The sequence below is a fragment of the Sinocyclocheilus anshuiensis genome, unplaced genomic scaffold, assembly GCF_001515605.1.
Source record: "Sinocyclocheilus anshuiensis isolate Anshui unplaced genomic scaffold, SAMN03320099.WGS_v1.1 scaffold124, whole genome shotgun sequence".
Lineage (NCBI taxonomy): Eukaryota > Metazoa > Chordata > Actinopteri > Cypriniformes > Cyprinidae > Sinocyclocheilus > Sinocyclocheilus anshuiensis.
In genome coordinates, this window is record NW_015554082.1 from 1,831,896 (window position 1) to 1,851,522 (window position 19,627).

Here is a 19,627-nt window from a genome sequence, read left to right on the forward strand (position 1 = left end):
CTCCCTAAGGTCGCAAAACTCTGGACTTTTGGTAGTACCTAGGATAGCAAAGTCCACTAAAGGAGGTAGAGCTTTTTCGCATTTGGCTCCCAAACTCTGGAATAGCCTTCCTGATAACGTTCGGGGTTCAGACACACTCTCTCTGTTTAAATCTAGATTAAAGACACATCTCTTTGGCCAAGCATTCAAATAATGCATCTCATAATCTCGTACTGCAGTTATATCTGATCAAATGTGCATTATTATTCTTTAGCTTGGGTTAAACAAATCAATTTTGCTTGGTTGGAACAGCATCTACGCTAATTATGTCTCTATTTGTTTCTAGGATTTACACAAGCTTCCGTCTGGATCCAGAACACCTGAGAAGAGATAATGCCAACCCCTCAGAGGACCTCAGATGATGCCAACCATGAAACAACATACAGAACTACCACATTTTGCTATAAGTTTGATTGCATCATATAATAATTGCTGTTAATAGTGTTCATCGTCTGTTTGATTACGTCTTTAATTGATTTTTCCGTACATTTCTGCCATATGTACATTAACTGACAGTCACCACTGATAAGCTAACACTACATATTGTAGAAACCTAATTTGCTGTAAAGTTGCTTTGCAACGATTTGTATCGTGAAAAGCACTATACAAATAAACTTGAACTGAACTGAATACTACATTTCAGTTACTTGTTAAAATGTAATTCAAATCATCATACTTCTGGAGTTTTTCCATTACATAGAATGTATTACTTTTTTCATTAGTGAGTGAGGTTCACAAACTCATTGACCTACTTTAGCAGAATGAAGTGTGCTGTCATAAATGTCCTATAAAAGGCAAGTGCCAGTTATTATTATGGGTTATAAATATCATGTACAGCAAGAACAAGAAAGGTTACAGTTTGCTTTGATTTGACATATAAGCTGTCTTAAAATCTAGGTCTTAATACCCTATATATACTGTACTAACTAGGCACCTTCCATGTCACCAACATTATTTTTCATAAAATACTTATTAATGATGTATGCCTGTTGAATAATAATGTGCATTTACATATGAATAACCAATCATTAACACTAACTCCCGCGAGTCTTAAGTACAACATGCTACAGTAACAATGTTTTGGTTTATTTGGAGCCAGACATGATGAAGCTCGCGGTTCAGTGAGTCAAAAGTCGAGAAGTCAGAAGCCGCTTCGGTTATGTTTTGGTTTATTCAAATGAACTGGCTTATAAGAATCATTCTTTTGATTTTCTGATTCGTACTTAGTATTTTGATTCACAAAAAATAATCGGCTCATAAGAGTCAGTAGTTCGGTATTTTGACTACGCTGGTTGTGCTGTTTTGCACAAAAAACAAACGACTCATCGAGTGATTCGTTCAACAACACTAGTCGCACTGTATGTTTCGAACGCTCGTTAGAGCACAGGAACTAAGCATAATAAAAAAATCACTCTGTTGCCATTTCTTTCATTTTTGAAAGAAAAGAACCGAATTGATTCTCAGTAGTCAACCTTGAGACAAGGCCATAGTCCGAGCATCTGCATCTTCAGTTTCAGAATCAGAAAGAGCTTTATTGCCAAGTATGTTCACACACACAAGGAATTTGTCTTGGTGTTAGGAGCTTCCGGTACAGAAAATACAAACAAGGTGCAGGCATACATAAAATGAGAGAATAGACAATAAATTATAAATAACAATAGTAATAAAAATATACAGAAAAAGGAAAAATGTCCATAGACAGAACTGCGAATGTGCATATGTTCTATAAATAAGTTTGCATAACCGAAACTGGACACTAAACGTTCCCCGTTGTATAAAAACACCAGCGTGGTTGCATAAGGTCAGTTCCCCCGGTAAAAGGCGTTAGCAATGCATCCTTACCCATCTCGATCCCTTCATCAGCAATACGCAGAGCTTCTGTAAACTCGCTCGTTTTCAGTTTCTCTTGAATGTGACATTTCATCTTAGTCTCTTCGGGGCAACATTTCTCTATGACGCTGAAGAGTAACACATTGTTTTTGATGTTTTTCGCATCTCTCTGTTTCAATCGGTCTTTGCATGTGGGGCATCGCGAGGGCAGGAAAGCTCCCATGCATCTCCTGCAGAAAGAGTGACCGCAGCTCATGGTCACTGGCTCGCACATGAGGAACAGACAGATCGGACACTCCAGCAGATCCATGCTCGACTCCTTAATCCGGTGACAGCTCCAGAGTTGAATAGCTGATGCCTTTTGTCAAGTTACACAGCTCGATCCTTTAGCAAGAAAGATGACATGATTAAAAAGTTAAACGACACGGGTAGTTTTAAAGCTGTGCCCTATCTCATTGCGTGATCACTGCTTGTATAAGCTTCCAAAGGCCGATGACAGTTTTTGCGAAATTGTGCCAATAGCATGCTTTAGGATTCCCTCTCCAACTGACTTTTCTATATGGCAATACATTTAATATGTATGATTATCAATCATATCTCAGTCTTTGTTGTGAGAGTAACGTTTTCCCTTGTTGTGCATGATGAATTGCTTCAGTCCGATCATCGCGACTCCTCTGAACTCCATCAAAGCAGTGCAGGCACGAAATAAAAAGCAACCGACGGATCTGTTTTTCTGATTTTACGCTCGCGAGACCAACATTTTTCTCTTGTGTAGCAAGCAGATTGTACTGGGTTCGCTTCTGGCACCATTACGTTACATAAATAAAAATCATGTGACGCGTTGTGGTGCTTCCCATTGGCTCCCTGCCCCTGTTGTGAAACAGCAAACGCCGCGTTTCATAACAGGGAATCTCGCGCACTAATTCAACGACAGACGCCTACAAAGCAAACTAGAGGTCTGCGTGGGACTATTTTTTTAGTCCCGCTCCCGCAAGGTTATATTCCGCACTCACCCGCTACCGGCCCACTATATAGTCACTCTTTGTTCACCCGCTGTCCGCTTAGAATAATTTTCTTCCCGACCCGACCGTTCCCACTAAATTTAGATCTCGTTTCCAGATCTCACATTCAAATTTGCGCTACTGAAAAGACAGGCTAACAAATAAAAGTGTAGTCTGCACAAAATTGTGTTATTTTATTCGTCTTGTCAAGAGTCTTGAATTTATTGACTTTGACTTGAATTTATATGAATTATCTTAAGAACACAAAATTCGTTTAATATTTTATGCAACACAGTAGGAAGAAAGTGTCAGAGAAAATAAAAAATGTACAAAACTTGTATTTCTTATTTTAATTCGTCTTGTCAGGATACAATTCGTTTAACATTTACAACACAATAGGAAAAAGTGTCGCAGAGAGAGAAAAAAATGTAGGTTGTACAAAAATAGCTATTTTTATTCGTCTTGTTAAAATACTTAATTCGTTTGACATTTTTCTGTTAATACAGTAGGAAAAGTGTCGCAGAAGAAAAGTAAATTAATACGTCATCTGTCATTTAAAATGATAGGCTAAGCAAAATATGAACAAAACCGAGTTGAACATCCTTCAAGGACAGCGCATCCACACTTTGCTCCATCCTTATTCTGCTCTGTCACTCATCGACAACCTGCCTGTTCTGTCTGAGGGCCGTATATTTACCACAGGTACAGCCTGCTCTGAGCATCGTTATGCACATGCTGCGCACAGACCACGCAAATAAAACGCGTGACGCAAAAGCATGCGAGCAGCACGTGCATAACAGTCCTGAGCGCAAGCTGTACCGGTGGACAATAAGAATAAAGCGCAGATATGCTGTTCTAAATGGACGTCGGGAACGGGATATTGTTAGACCGCCCGATCCCGTTCAAATTACACCAGAGTTACCGACCGACCGACCGTTTTATTCGGGAATTTAATTCCGTGGCGCAAAAAATCTGGTCAGGTCCCGCGGGAATGCAGACCTCTAAAGCAAACTGCCATGGACATATATGGGCGTTCAATAATTATGATTTGATAATGAATTGCTTTCTTGCGTTTCTCTTGTGTATTTCAGCTTTTGCCGCACGTAGGAAGAAGTTTTTCTTTAGATTAAAGCATCTGGGGCCACTACTACAGCCATAGCCACAAACCACGAGGAATAACATTAAGTTAATATAATTAAACATGAATCCTAATTTGTTTACATGAATAGTTCTACTATTCTTCTACACAAACTAACTTTATTTTAGGAAATCCTTTCATACTAAATTACATAAATCTTTTACTTGTGGTGACACATGCTCATTTATGTTATAGTATAAATGTTTAGTGGCATATTGGCCAGCAACAAACTTGCATTTACTAGTCAAGGACATGGAAACAGCTTATTAAAATGACGCTGCAAATACAGAGGCTTTGTGATTATTTGCCAAGGATACACATATCATTTGGTTAAAATGTTTGTCACTCATTAGACTAAAGTGCACTTACACAAGATTGCATAAGTGCAGTAAAGGTTTTATACGTTTGCATTTTCTCCAACTAAGCTGTATCATACATGTGACGCTGAGTGGCTAAATCACGTAACAACATTACATGACACAACATATTTTGTAATTATCTTTTGTAAGGCAGTGGAACAGGTTCTGTACCAGTAGTTTGATTAAATCATTAAGGTTAAAGCTTATTCTTACATAAAACACTTGAGCAGAGGTTAGTTATATTACAGTATTATGTGACAATAATTAAATAATTTTCATCATATATCTTTTCATTATATACACGCACACAAATGACGTATTATGCATCCAAACATGCTTTTTTTTTATATAGTTTACAATGTGCCGGTTTTATTTATATGACAAAATAACACAAAAATACAGTGAGAGATATGAAAATGAAAAGACCAGTAGACCTTTATTATTTTAGACATATAGTTCTACTTCATCGACTGTGTAATCTGGCAACCTTGTTAAATAGTAAAAATGTCTGTAGTCCAAGCCAGTTCCAAGTTTTGTAACAAAGTTGAAGAGCTGATATTTTCTGAATAACATAAAAATTCCTTAGACAGCTCAAGTCATCTCATCAATAATACTGCACATTGCAGCATCCTTATCCCACACTTTGTCCTTCTTACTGGGCACATTCTTGTCAGTTTGTGCAACCATGCAGCTAACACCCATCTCATCTACATCCATAGGCTCGGTTTTCAGTCTGGGGTCTCCAGCTGACGCCGCGCCACCAGCCTCTCCCACGCTGGAGCTGCTGGATTGTGGCAAATCATCAGGCAGCGAGGCAAGACACCCCTGGATCATCTCCACCACCCGCTCCAGATGCTTCTGGAAACGCTCAGCCGTCTCCAGTCTCTGTCTCTTCTGAACCTCCATCATGACCCGTAGCGTCTCTCTGGCCTGGTGGGGACGGTACTCGTTGATAAGGTGATGTATGTGGACAAAAAGGAGTTTCAAGTCCTCCAGCTTCTCCTCTCGCTTAATGCTGCCTGGGCTTTTGATGAGGATGTCCAGAAGGTCCAGAAAGTTGACCAGGATGGACATATTTAGTTTCTTCAGCTCTCTTTTGTGGTCAAACTGCATAGGGTGAAGGCGCTCGATGCCTTGGCTCTCCAGTGGTCGAATAATGAGATCATCGCATTGGAACTGATTGCCAAACATCATGTAACTGTCTCGAATAGGAGGAGGGGGTTTGGGGGCCAGTCCCTTTCGCACATTTTCATCCGTGTACTCCTTGATGTACTGCATCGGAGGAGGTGGAAGAGCACTGACCTGCTGTGGCTCCCCCATTTTGGAAATCTAGTCAGGAAAAGCAAGAAAATAATAAAATTTATTGGTTAAATTAACCAGTAACATTATTTAATAATGCTATTATTTGTTAATAAATAATAGCATTTCTTGGGGATATATCCTACAAACAACAATCATTTGTTATAAACATTCTTTGTTCAAGAATATACTTCAGTAAAACAAACATATTGAAAGGCTTTGGTAATACAGTAAAAGAAAACCTAGCTTAGTTTGTCAACAATACTGGTTTAGAAACAGCTAACAGTTTACAAGCTAAATGCTACGGTTCACCGAATAATGATTCAGAGATTAGCAAAACGACAGATTTTGCAGGACTCATCACTGTAGTATTTAACAAAAAATACTCACCGAAACTGCTGGCTTACTGAACAAAAGTACTGTCAACTACGTAAAAAGATTTTCAGTAAACATATGCAAACCGATCAAGTCCTCTTCCATGTCTCGATTCGCGATTTCTTCAGGTCTAAAGATGAATGGAATGCATTGGTGCGCAGTCCCTTAGCAACGAGGTATTTCATTGGTCAAAGACGGGTCAGGGCGGGTCCTAAGCAAGCGTATTCACGTTTGACTATTTTGAGAAATAGACCAGTCTTTAAAAAAAATAGAAAGAAAGAACAAACGAAATAAAATTAACAAAATGTAAAAAATATATATTTTAAATGTATTTATTTAAAAAAAAAACATCTTGGAGTTAATGAGAGAAAATTGACATTGTACGAAGTGATGTTCTCAGTTTTGAGTTACTTGTTTGATTTTTGTTTACATTACTTAAACTTCTTGTTTGTTTATTCGTTTGTTGACAGGTTGCCTTTGACGGGTATTTGCTTCAGACAAGGACTGTAGGTTACAAAGGTCAAAGCTCTAAAATGGGTGAGTAACTGTTAAAGTGGTGCTTGATTTATCTTATATGTGCTATATTGTATTTGTGTGTGTGTGTGTGTGTGTAACTTCTTAATATAATATACTATTTTTTATTCAGATATTAAAAAAAACTTTATACAACACAATAATTAATAAACAAGAAAGTTCAAGCATTAAGCAGACAAAATAAAGTAGAAAATGCCAGGGAGAATGCAAACACACACACACATATACACACACACACAGTCTGGTCAGCTATCCTTGTAGGGACTCTCCATAGGCGTAATGGTTTTTATACTGTACAAACCATATTTTCTATCGCCCTACACCAAACCTACACCTAAATGTGTGTGTGCGTGTGCATGTGCGTGTGCGTGCATGTGATTGCTTGGGAGTTCAACTTGTGCAATCTACCTCAGGAAGTGGCTTACCTAAAGTGTCGACTCCGGAAACCTATGCTTTATACATCAGTGTAAACTCTACAAGTGTATAACTAGTAATTGCCACACATCATTCGCCATGAGTCAACCTTCCATGAGGTAGTTAAATATCCAGATTTCACCATGTACCCAAGGGTCATCCTAAAGGAAACACTGTACAAGAAATCACAACAGAAGAGAAGAACTTCGCCATGCAATTACAAAGAGAGGATTTTTGTGCTAAACACACAGGATTTGACATACTTCGAACATCGTCCTGGGGTATGTAGTCACACCTTCTGGAGACTTCACTGTAACTGTTACTATTTGCTTTGTAGTATTTGGAAAGCTACTGCTTTTTATTAGATGCAAAATTACTTTTTCCACCTTTATAATAAGCTAAGAAAATGTCTGTGATGAATGAGCTGTAGAATAATGACATTCCTTTGTATATCGCCGTAGAAAAAGCCAACTCAGAAAGGCTGCATCGAACTGTCTCATATCAAGTGTGTGGAGATCGTTCGCAGTGATGTTCCCATTCCCTGTGATTACAAGTACCCTTTCCAGGTGAGAATCAAGTGGAGTTTTGCTTCAAGATTTTGTTGGCGCAAAACAGCTCATACAGGAGAAAGTGACTGTAAATATTTTCAAAATAATGCCTAGTCAGTGCTTTTCCTAAAAATCTAAAATGAACTTTCTGTTTGATTTCTGTTTACATTGCTTAAAAGTTTTGTTCACGTATTTGTTTGTTGACAGGTCGCCCATGACAGCTACTATCTGTATGTGTTTGCTCCAGACAACGATTGTAGGTTCAAATGGGTCAGAGCTCTGAAAGAAGGTAAGCAGCTGTTACAGAAAGTGATATGCATCATGAAAACAGAAAAGAAAAAAGGGTTTTAAGTGTAGAGTGGAATATGATCTTGGTCTGTTTTCAATACTTTTGTTTAAATATGTTTAAATGTGTACTTTATCTTTTGTATTTTATGTTATTTCTTCAACCTATTAAGCGACGCAAAATAACAACTTATTTCTGAAGTACCATCCTGACTTCTGGGGAGAAGGGAAATGGAGATGTTGTCAGCAGACCGAGAAGCTGGCGACGGGATGCAGTGAATACTATCCCAGTGGAGGTGCAAAATCTTTCAAGTTAAACAGTTTTAAACATATGCTTATTTCAAATCATAAAACATCATCGTCTCTCCACAATATATGAATGCAGTAATTATAATGTGGAGTATGATGAATCTCAGTCCATTTCTATCAGTTGCATAAATTTATAAGCGTTTCATTTCATCCCACAGCCAAGCCTCTTCCCCCAACTCCAGATCCCACGGTTTGTCATTCAGTCTCTGTTTACAGTTTCTGACTCCTTTGCTTTTGTGTATTAGTATTTTATACTTAATGTTTTAGGTTTGAAATTTTGAAATAGCTTCAAATGTTTCTGTTGTTTTTGCAGTTTAGTATAATCAGGACAGTGTTTGGATGAGATGTTGTAAATTGAGCTGTCTGTATTTATCCACTAGCGCCGATCTTCAGATCCAGAGGAGAGGATTGTTGTGGCTTTGAGGAATTTCAGCCCTGTAGAAGATACAGACCTGCCTCTGCATAAAGATGAAGAGTATTTTGTCATTGACAGTTCAGAACCAAACTGGTGGACTGTGAGGGACAAAAACGGGTAAATATCTTAAACAATTTTTGCACTCTCTTAAGTTAAAGTTATTATAATGCCTTCTAAAATAGTCCCTCCACTGTGAAGTTTGACACATTACATAAAACATGTTAATGAATAAAAGTTTTTCACTCTGCCGAATGAGATCGTTAAACAAAATGTCACACCCTTTCCACTCGCCGTCATGAATATCAAACACAAAAACCCATTCGATAAATAGATAAATAGATGTGAACCATTTCAGCATTGAGTAGCAGTTCCTTTACAAAACAGTCATTTGAAAATGATCAAAAGTTTTAAACATTTCAAAAGGTACAGTATGTATTATTGCATCATTTACCTGTAGCATCATTCCTGGTGTATTATATAAACAACATGATAAAACTGCATTATTTACATGATATTTGTCAGTTAACTGATTTGAGCAGCTTAATTTACTCTTTGGAAATATTACAATGATATATAACGTATTAATTACTAAAAAATTATCAAAAGCATGGTGTTTCGTTGGTTCTAGTTTATATATTGAAAGTGACAAGACTCCCATACAGTTACTTGGATATTTAGCATTAAACAATGGCAAATGTCCTTGGTGGAGAGTTGTGTGAATTATTTATTTTATTTTATTTTATATATTTTTTTTTTTTTTTTTTTTTTTTTTTTAGAAATGCCCCAAGATGTTGCCATTATACTAAAAACACCTAAAAACTAAAAAAAAAAGGGACAAAGTCCTCTATATGACTGATTATTATTCAGCCAAGATTATATGTTAATTAACTAACAAAAAAAAAACATTTATATAAGAATAAACAATGACGGCAGTATTGATGTATAGCACCTCTTCTATGAAGTTGCTAACGTTTTGTTTAGCATAATAATGACTAAAAACAGGGAAGAAGCACAGAATTGTGGGAAAACAATGTTTTTTAATTAAGACTCAGTGGTAGGAAATAACAGAGGCTTTTAAATCTTACAAGTTTTTTGTGCTCTTTTCTCCCCTGTTCCAGAAATGTTGGCACGGTGCCGTGCATATATATTGCAGAAAAAATATCAAACAACATCGATAAATTTGAGTAAGTTCTCATCCGTATGTTACAGAATAAAACTTCTTGAGTTTTATTCTTGAAAATGTCTTGAGTTCATAGTCAAAAGCTTGATTAAGCATACAGTAATGGCTTTGTTTTTTCCAATGCTTTGTGCTTTTATAGATGGTACAATAAAGACATAACTCGGACAGAGGCAGAGAGCTTACTAATGAGAGAGGTAAGGCAACCAACAAATGACAGTCATAATGTCAATGAATGTTTCCATGTCATTAATCAGATAACTGTAAACTTTAACTTTGTTAAACACTTATGTCATGCCACTTCAGTACATTTTCACAGTTTTTGGGCATTGCAGAAAGTTGGGGTTCTTTGCAAACCTGCAAGAGCAACGTCTGCAGACGGTGCAGGCAAAAGCATGCAGAGTTCAAACAAAATCTACAGCCCTTAAACCAGAATGTGGCTGCTGTGTTTCCTGTCAAGACAATCTTACATGTTATGTTTTAAATATGAGAGATCTCAGACATACACATGAGATTTGAAACAGCTGTCATAACCAGTAACTAGCATAAACAGTCCGTCTGCCAAATACATTTACGCATTTATCCATACCACTTTATTTGTCAGAATGAAATAAAAATCATAATTCTGTGTATACTTTCTCATGTATAGTATTTATATTGGTAAGTGTTGATATTTACGGTTGAATTTATGGTTAACATTAAAGGTTTTCTTTACAGAACAAGGACGGGGGTTTCATGGTTCGTGACTCTAAACACCCAGGTGTATACACCGTGTCAATATTTTCCAGAGTCTCAGGGTAAACGCTTACTTTGCTATGAAATTAATGTTACTTACAATCACTTACAAAATATCTGACAATTTTATCCGATCATTATTTGATCATTGGATCATTAATTTACACAGGTGTTCTGACGTTTTTAATGAATGTCATTCATCTGCAGGACTGATGGAGAGAAGTATCCCCTAGTTAAGCACTACCAGATCAAAGTACAAAGAGAAGGTGAAAAGGTCATGTATTACTTAGCTGAGAAATACATGTTCCCGACCATTCCAGAGCTCATCCGCTATCATCAACACAATCCAGCAGGTAAATTGGAAAAAAATCCATGTAAAGAGTTGCTCTTACAGTATATTGCATGCCAATATTTGGAATAGCGTTCATTACATAATATTTTGTTCGAGGCACTGCTTTCAAAAACTGTCTTTTGAAATCTTAAAGTTGGCAAAGTTTTAGATTTTAATGTGTCAGTTGATTAAATCATAAAACTGAAGAAAACTGCATAAGAGTCTTCACTTTGTCCTGTGCTTGTTATGTGGCAGGTTTAATAACCAGATTGAGGCATTGTGTGTCTAGAAATGTCACAAACCCAAGGATCAAGGAGTTGTCATCAGGTAAAACACAAGCTGTCAAGTAAAATTAGAGTTGTATTGAAGTGTATATTATATACGTTATTTCTATTTCAAATAAATGTTGTTCTGTTGAGCTGTTTAACCATCAAAGAATTCGGGAAAAAATTATCATGGTTTCTACAAAAATATTAAGCAGCACAACTGTTTTCAATATTGATAATATTAAAAAATGTTTTTTGAACACCAAATCAGCATATTAGAATGATTTCTAAAGGATCATATGACATTAAAGATTGGACCAAAGCCTTGGACAGAATAAGAGACTTCTTAGAAAAACATTTAAAAAATCTGAAAATTTTAAAATGAATTGAAAAAAAAAACAAAACATTTGAATAGTGTGTGTGTGTGTGTGTGTGTGTGTGTATCATGTATGTATGTGTGTGTATATATATATATATCAGTGTTGGGGGTAACGCATTACAAGTAACGCTAGTTACATAATCAGATTACTTCTTTCAAGCAACTAGTAAAGTAACGCATTACTTTTTAATTTACAAGAAAATATCTGAGTTACTGAGTTTATTGACTGACAAGTCTCCTGTCCCCATGTTGAGAGAAATCAGAAGTACAGAGGCTTTGTGTGCGCTGTGTAAACATGATGTTACTGTAGTTCTAGACTAAATGTGAACATGCATAAATTCATCTTGCTCGCAAAAAGACAGATTCAATATTCATCAAAATGAATTACAACAGTGAAATACAAATTCAGAATATGACGCAAACCTGCAATAATTGAGTATGTTAAATAACACAAATATCTTTTATGTATTTAATCCCATTTTATTAACCAATGTCTTTGCTGTTGACCTTTGCTGATCCAGTTCAACCATACTAATAAGCAAAAATGACTTTACATAAACTAACATTTGTGCTATTTTTTTTTTTTTATTATTGCTAAAGAGTGTTGAACCTTCTTCTCCTGTGTTCTACTGTACGGATGTGAATTTACTTTTCCTTCAGCCTAGGCTTATTCCTTTCACTTTTTGGTGTGAAAGGCTTTTACATTTGCTAAAAATAGAACTTTTATATTAAAAACAAACAAGCAAGACCTGTCCAGATTTAAAAAGTAACGCAAAAGTAATGTAACGCATTACTTTCCATAAAAAAGTAACTAAGCAGAAAGAGGCAATAATTAAGGATGAAGAATGAATTACGGAAATTAATTACAGAACGCAGGTAATGATTCATTACGGTGTCAGTAAGCTCATCCAGATCAGTAGCTGCAGCCTCAAGAACACTCCAATCAGTAAGTTCGAAGCAGGCCTGTAAATCCTGCTCTGCTTCAGCAGTCCATCTTTTTACAGTTTTCACTACAGGCTTAGCAGATTTGAGTTTCTGCCTGTAGGCTGGTAGAAGATGAACCAAACAGTGATCAGAGAGTCCCAGAGTCCCACGGATGGCTCCGTTCAACAAGGTTCCGTCTCTGGTGGGGCATGTGATGTGCTGTCTATATTTAGGCAGTTCAGGGGTGAGATTAGCTTTATTAAAATCACCGAGAACCATAATGAAAGAGTCCGGATAACGCTACTCTGTGTGTGTAATTTGATCGGCCAACAGTTCTAGCGCGGCGCTCACACGCGCGTCAGGAGGAATATACACACTCACCAGAATAAACGAGGAAAACTCCCGCGGTGAATAAAAAGGCTTACAGTTAATGAAAAGAGCTTCCAAATTTGGGCAGCACATCTTCTTTAAAACTGTCACGTCTGTACACCAGCCTTCATTGATATAAAAACATAATCCACCGCCTCTCGTTTTCCCCGATGAATGCTCAAATGTCGGCAGAAAGTTATTATTTCTGATGTCCAGGAGTTCGTTCCTAGTAAAGCTGATCGGGAAAAAATTGCTTAAGACAGGACAAACAAACAAAAAAAGTACAAGTACCAAGTAGCGACAAACCATGGCTGCCATCCGCGGCGCCATCTATGTAATGCGTTACTTTTGAAAATAACTTTCCCCAACTCTGATATATGTGAAAGGTAACCACTTCTTTGTAAGGTGTAACAAAATCTGTCTCTTTTACAGATAAATGGGAGATTCACCCTGATGAATTGACATTAAGCGAGAAACTGGGCAGTGGGCAGTTTGGCTTGGTCTGGAAGGGAAGCTGGAATGACCTGCAGGTGGCAGTTAAGACTCTCCGAGAGGGTTTCATGTCAGAGGAGGAGTTTAAGGAGGAAGCACAAGTGATGATGTGAGTAACTCATGCTGTATGTTTCAAAGGACATGAATATAAGGATCAAAAGTGTACCATCCCTTACAGAAAAAAGCAAATGAACTTCACATGTGCAATCACATGTTAAAATCACATGTGAAATATGTGAAACACTTGTGATCAGATGTGAACATGTGAATGAATGTGGACATGTGTGGACAATATGTAATCACATGTTCACATGTGATCACATGGGTTTCACACATTTATGTGAACCAAGTTCATGTGTTTTTTTCTGTAAGGGAGGTATTTATTGCATTGCTCATTGTCTGCATCCACAGGAAACTGTCCCACAATAAGCTGGTCCAGTTGTATGGTGTGGTCACTAAGCGCTCACCCATCTATCTGGTATTTGAATTCATGGAGAACGGCTGCCTGACAGACTTCTTGCGTGCCAGAAAAGGCAGTTTCTCCCAGGAGGTCCTGCTGGGGATGTGTTTGGATGTGAGTGAGGGGATGGCCTACCTGGAGAGCTCCAACTTCATCCACAGAGACTTGGTAAGTGTAAACAGGGTCTTTAAAGTGTCAATTCCTTGCTTTTTTGGGACGATTTGTTCTAAAATCTTCCTGTTTAAACAGGCTGCAAGAAATTGTTTGGTTTCTGAAGATAATGTGGTGAAGATATCAGATTTTGGAATGACAAGGTGAGTAGCAGCACCTCAGTGTTGCGGATTCCCACGTCACTGCTTTTTAAGACTTCAGCGTAATGGAAAATTCCCACCTGTATCTGCAGGTTTGTTCTAGATGATCAATACACCAGTTCTTTTGGGTCCAAATTTCCAGTGAGATGGTCCTCTCCAGAGGTGATCAAATTCGGGAAGTATAGCAGCAAATCAGACGTGTGGTCATTTGGTGAGTCCATATTGATCCACTGAGACGATGTCAATCAGAAAAATGAATCAACACTCACCTTTATCCACATATTTGATCTAATATATATTGACGTCTCATTTGCAGGTGTGTTCATGTGGGAGGTGTACAGTGAGGGCCGTGTGCCCTATGATAGCCGTAGTAATGCAGAGGTAGTGGAGACCCTAAATGCAGGACTGCGGCTCCTGAGACCCCGCCTCTGTCCACAGAGTGTGTACGAGTTAATGCAGTGGAGCTGGAAAGAGGTGAGTCCACCATAAAATGCATCATAAACTTTCCAGCATATAAATCATCCTTGAACTGTAAGCTGATTTGAATATTAATAAAATATAACGTCATCCCATATAAAGGTGGTTTTACTGAGAAATCCTGTTCTCATGAATAGGGCCTTCTGAGGAAGTTAGTCATGTTCACATTTTGCTTTAAGTTTTTTTTTTCTTTCACAGTTTTAAATGTGGATTATGTAGGGTATTTTTTACACACAATGAATGTGTTGTTTTATTACTAAACCTTCCTAATGTGTGTCTTTTGTTACTCATGTAATTCAAAGCAGGTAATGTTTCTGTATCCTGATCTGTTTATTTAGTTATTTGTCTATGCGTTTTGTTAGTGTCATTATTGTCACGGCAACATAAACATAACAATGTTTGTTTAACAGAAACCTGAGGATCGACCCTCGTTTGCTCTGCTCCTGCATGAACTGGCCTGCCTTGAACAAGAGCCTTGATCCTGATCACACCCTTCCCTGTACTGGCTTATAGGGATAGCTCATTCAAAAAATCATGTCATCATTTAAAAACCGTCATGTCATTTCAAACCTGTTTTTTGTGGAACAAAAAAGGTGAATTTTGAAGAATCTTTGCATAGCAGTTTTCCATATATGGAAGTTCGTATTTGACCAAATAGGAAAAAAGGCACTTTAAATTGTGTTAGGTTTTGACTTGTGAGCTGTATGTTAGCTGGGTGTTCAGACTGAAGCTATATGATATAATAAATAAATAAATACATAAATAATTAAAACTGTAGATGTGCCTTACATTACAGCTTGGAAAACGTGACAGATTATGGCCTGTTGTTGTATGAAAAAAAAGCTGCTTAAATATTTGTCTTTAATGTTTAATAGGTTTGAATGGCATGAGAATAAGTAAATAATGACATAATTTCATTTTTGGGCGAACTATACCTTTAAATGAAAATACTGTATATTGTACAAATCACATATTGTATTTATTTGTATATTTTATTTATTTCACAGATTTCTTATTTTCATCATTTATTCCACATTATGTCACTGTATTTTTCCTGTTTTTAGACATGCATGACTTCTGCAAATACAAATCTGTCCCTTAGGAGGCACACATGAGCCATATTTTTTCACCACCAGTAAAAATGTTGCTGATTGCTGTTGTAATGTATTCAACAAAACATCACATTTACATCTACATACTGATTCTGTCAGTGATACTTTCCTTTAGTCTAGATAAACTAAACTCACAATTTGCTAAATGAAGTAAAAGTTAGTAATACTAATCTATTTGAACTGATTTTTTGAGAAATGTGATTATATTAAAGGTACTTTACTAACCTAGTCTACAGACTGTTTATTATGACAATCATGCATGTTTAAGCACATGATGCGGACTTGCTGTTAATGCTGATTGGAGCATAGTAACACAAATGCCTTCACTGGTTACTGTGACAACGGCACTGAATAGAAACACTCCAGCATGCCAGTGTTCACTGTATGTGCAGCCTGAGGCCATAGGCACCAAATAAGTGCATATTTATTTAATGTGTTTCCAGAGAGAAATACTTTTTTTAAACTAATGCAGAGAAATAAAGAAACAGGGCCCGGGCCCAGTAGAGGACCTTAGTGGGCCCCTCATCACAGAACCTTAGTCCTGGGATCAGAAGATTTTAATTTGATTCAGTTTGTCATTTGACATTCTGTGTTTATCCTTTTAGAAAAATACACCCTCAAAAGTGCCTCTGAAAATCAATTCCAGGAGGCATTGCCTGTTAATCAAAATGCTATCAGTGAATTCACCTTAGTATATTTCTAGAATATTTGTCTCTTTATATTCCTATAAACTTAAACCATCATTGTTCATGGCATAATATAAATCGACCACAGAGACAGAGTGCGAAGTGGGTCAGAAGTACAGCAGTCGATGCAAATGTATGACTATGCACACTCATAGAAAACACCCTAGAATTTACACTTCTCTTTCCCTCTTTGTTCATAATCATGCAAAAATGAATGCACGACTCGAAGAAATGTAAAAATAGAGACGCAAACGGATGACTCACACCAGAGATGCTGTTTTAAATAGGTGCCTGTCTCTTTAAGAGCATGCACTTGCAGCCATTTTCTGCTCTTTGTGTGGGGTGGATTAGCGGATAGAGACCGAACCCAGAGCATCAATTCTACCACACCGAGCGAACGCTATTTCTCACAGTTTCTCCCCGCTTTGCACTGACTGCCCGTTAGTTTAAGAGCGGACATGCAATTAGCAGGTAGGTAAATGTGATTATTTTCATGAATTACAGAGATGAGAGCGCTCGCTCGACGGTGCGCGAGAGATGATGGCACCAACCTGCGCGTGTAACGTTATTCCTCAACATGATGCTCGGTCATATTTTCACAACAAAAACGGCTTGGCTTTTATGTTTTTCAAGCCAGCCGCCTTTATGTGCGCGTTTGGGGGCGTTTTACACTAATTTGGTGAATATGGTTCATTATGATGGAGGTGCTGCTGATGGCATCTGCGCTTTATGGGTGGGGTGAGGGGGGTGCGCGAGCACGTATCTCACACATCTCGTATGTGATATAACGCGCTTTATCTTCGTTATTTGTTTACATTAGTGCACGGTTAGATTACTTGGCTGTCAGTGTCGTTTCATTCCATCTTAAGCACATTTTGGGATGTTTTTCCATTCTTTCCGACCGCTGGTGTCCGGTGACTGGGGGCTGTTGCTAGGTTATTGCCAACCGAACCGTTATTTTGACGCCTTTGATGATTAAGAAATGCGCTGTATAACACATTAAATGACTGATTCCAGCTCTTTCCTTTAAATGCGTGGATGGGTTTTGCTTCTGTTATGATTAAGGACTTATATTTTGAGTTTTTATGTTGTAGAATTAGGTTTAGTGAACGAATAAGCTGTAATGTAATTTATAAATGATAATTTGCAGCCTGGCGGACAAAATAAACGATATTGTGAGGTAATGACCAGCTTATTGTACGATTTCCTGCTTATTATTACACTCCTGGCTATGATATATAAAAATGAACGAACATAAAATACTTATGTAATTCAAAATATTTTGTTAAATTAGATTCAACCTTCCGCTAAGAAAAATAGTCCATTACAACGTAGACTGCTATTGGCCAACAACAAGACCAGCACTACAATATTATAATAAATTATATATTAATCTGCAATACAAGTTAATGTATGTACATCTCTTTCTCTGTTTTTCTCTTTCAATCAGCTCTTTATATCTTTTACTGGTTTCATTGTCTTTCTTTATAGATTTATAATCTAGCCATCTATCAAAGTTTTTATTCGTATAAAATTAAAATTGAAGTGCCCCAGGGCCATTTTTACCACAGTCTGAAGCTGTTAACCATTTTGCAAAAATAATTTTTAGGCTGCGGAGTGATACGAGAGACTTGAAAGTAGCACCAGTATGTTGCCATGGTCAGCTGTACAATATCCAGTTTAGTGGTCATTGTACAAACATATTTGTTTACTGTTCAAATACTCTTGATAGAACTGTGTAACTGTAAAGTAAGAAGTTAATTGTTGTCCAAACCTTAAAGTTGTGATAAAACTGAGGTAGCGACAGATTTTTTTTTCTTCTAGATTGTGACATACATCCAAGTGAAACAGATTATCAAAAAAGAAAAAAAATTAAGGTGGGATTTTGTTCTGTCCATCAGTTTTTGATTGCATGGACACAAATCTGAATGTGAGCTTCCAGCCGATTGTAAGAAAGGGCTGGAGTTTTGACAGTTCCATTAAAATTTACGAGGTCAAAAAAATAAATCTAAAAAATGAAACTCATTCAAAATAAGATCAATAACATGTATCTAGAAAATAGGGTAAATTTTCATTTCATGTTGACTTTAACTGTAACTTCCTGCTGAATCCGTTGTCATTCATTAAAGCATGGTCATATTATGCACAGGTTCCTTTTAAAGGAAACAAGGAACCACTAGTTTCCAGAATACTGATGAAAAACGATTCGCATTGTTTTTACCTGCAAATGTAATCAGTGTTAAAATGCATGGTGTACACAGCACTCATAATGAGACTGTTTCACCTGCTGTCGGAAATGATGCATGCCTAACTACATCATCAACCACATTTGCTTAATTTTTTCTCATCTCAGGAAATTACAAATGAATGATGCAATCATGAACAGTCCAGAGTATGTGGAGGGGTTGTTTCAGTGTATCCCCTCTGTACATAAGGGAGAATCTTTCAGTCAGCCATCAATTACACATCCCGCCTTAATTGTCTAGTAATTGTAGCTCAAGGCTTGCAGAGAGGGCGGGAGTATGATGTCCCACCGAGTGGTGTGACCCAAATGTGACGCTTTTTCAGCAATGGGAGCTCTTATATAGGGCTGCACGATATATCGTTTCAGCATCGATATCGCGATGTGCGGATTCGCGATAGTCACATCACAGGATGTACGATGTTTAGTATAGGCTACTGATCGTTATGTTTATACTGATTTTTTTCTTTGCTCACACACAGACACGGTGTGTACACCGGATGCGACAGCTGTACAGAGATACCCTTTTTAAATACATTTAGTAGCAGAGCTACTGCAAGTGATTTTCAGTGCTGGAAATCCATTTATCCTTTGTTGACACTTCCGCATTGTCGAGGACAGCGCAGGTCACGGTTGCTTAGCAACGGCAGACCGCACGAAAGCGCAAGCTCCCGAGCGCTTTGAAAAGAAGGAGAAAGCGGCGCGACTGGCGTTTTCCCACGCGTTTTTAGGCGCGACATGTGAACGGCCCCATAAGTCTGTCTATACTGGACGCGACAAATCGACCATTGCATATAATTTGAACTTTGTGTCAGTACGTCATAAATAGAACACGGCATCAGTTTACTGTCTGGGATTTGTCGTGCCGCACCGCATCCAGTGTAAACTAGTGATGGGTCCTTCTTGAACGATTCGTTCATTTTGAACGAATCTTTAATGTGACTCGGGAAGAACAAGTCATGTTGGGCAGTGATTCGTTCAGTCGCACATGCGCAACATCCTATAGGTTCTGTACTGGAATTAGTCAAGTAGTTCAACTGTTTCGAGTCTTCGGGTTTTTCGAGTCATTCGTTCATCACGTGACAGACCCATAAGTTTAACCAATGCAGTCTGAGCCGGA

At 37.6% G+C, this 19,627-nt stretch overlaps 2 protein-coding genes and 1 pseudogene across 2 annotated transcripts; 1 reads left to right on the plus strand and 2 right to left on the minus strand.

Annotated features, from left to right (window-relative positions):
- The window catches only part of LOC107669102 (LON peptidase N-terminal domain and RING finger protein 1-like), an 11,382-nt pseudogene extending 9,149 nt beyond the window's left edge, over positions 1-2,233 (minus strand).
- Positions 2,234-4,709: 2,476 nt separating this feature from the next.
- On the minus strand, positions 4,710-6,201 carry LOC107669063 (mediator of RNA polymerase II transcription subunit 7). The gene is made up of 2 exons (XM_016461160.1): positions 6,057-6,201; positions 4,710-5,696 (listed from the first exon to the last, which is right to left on the minus strand). Exon 2 carries the CDS (start codon positions 5,685-5,687, stop codon positions 4,959-4,961), a length of 729 nt encoding a protein of 242 aa, XP_016316646.1. The 5' UTR covers positions 5,688-5,696; positions 6,057-6,201; the 3' UTR covers positions 4,710-4,958.
- Positions 6,202-7,087: 886 nt separating this feature from the next.
- Positions 7,088-15,348, plus strand: LOC107669068 (tyrosine-protein kinase ITK/TSK-like). The gene is made up of 17 exons (XM_016461165.1): positions 7,088-7,270; positions 7,451-7,555; positions 7,745-7,826; positions 7,996-8,118; positions 8,290-8,321; positions 8,512-8,663; positions 9,665-9,730; positions 9,866-9,920; positions 10,441-10,520; positions 10,666-10,811; positions 11,045-11,116; positions 13,160-13,328; positions 13,631-13,847; positions 13,929-13,993; positions 14,083-14,201; positions 14,307-14,464; positions 14,878-15,348. The coding sequence occupies exons 1-17, from the start codon at positions 7,133-7,135 to the stop codon at positions 14,944-14,946; spliced, it is 1,848 nt and encodes a 615-aa protein (XP_016316651.1). The 5' UTR covers positions 7,088-7,132; the 3' UTR covers positions 14,947-15,348.
- Positions 15,349-19,627: the final 4,279 nt, after the last annotated feature.

Excerpts from the sequence above, each read along its gene's own strand:
- LOC107669063 (XM_016461160.1), bottom strand. The coding sequence starts at position 5,687 with ATGGGGGAGCCACAGCAGGTCAGTGCTCTTCCACCTCCTCCGATGCAG.
- LOC107669068 (XM_016461165.1), top strand. The coding sequence starts at position 7,133 with ATGTACCCAAGGGTCATCCTAAAGGAAACACTGTACAAGAAATCACAA. Across the intron at positions 7,827-7,995 it reads GGTCAGAGCTCTGAAAGAAG|CGACGCAAAATAACAACTTA; the intron begins GTAAGCAGCTGT and ends CAACCTATTAAG. Across the intron at positions 8,119-8,289 it reads TGAATACTATCCCAGTGGAG|CCAAGCCTCTTCCCCCAACT; the intron begins GTGCAAAATCTT and ends TTCATCCCACAG.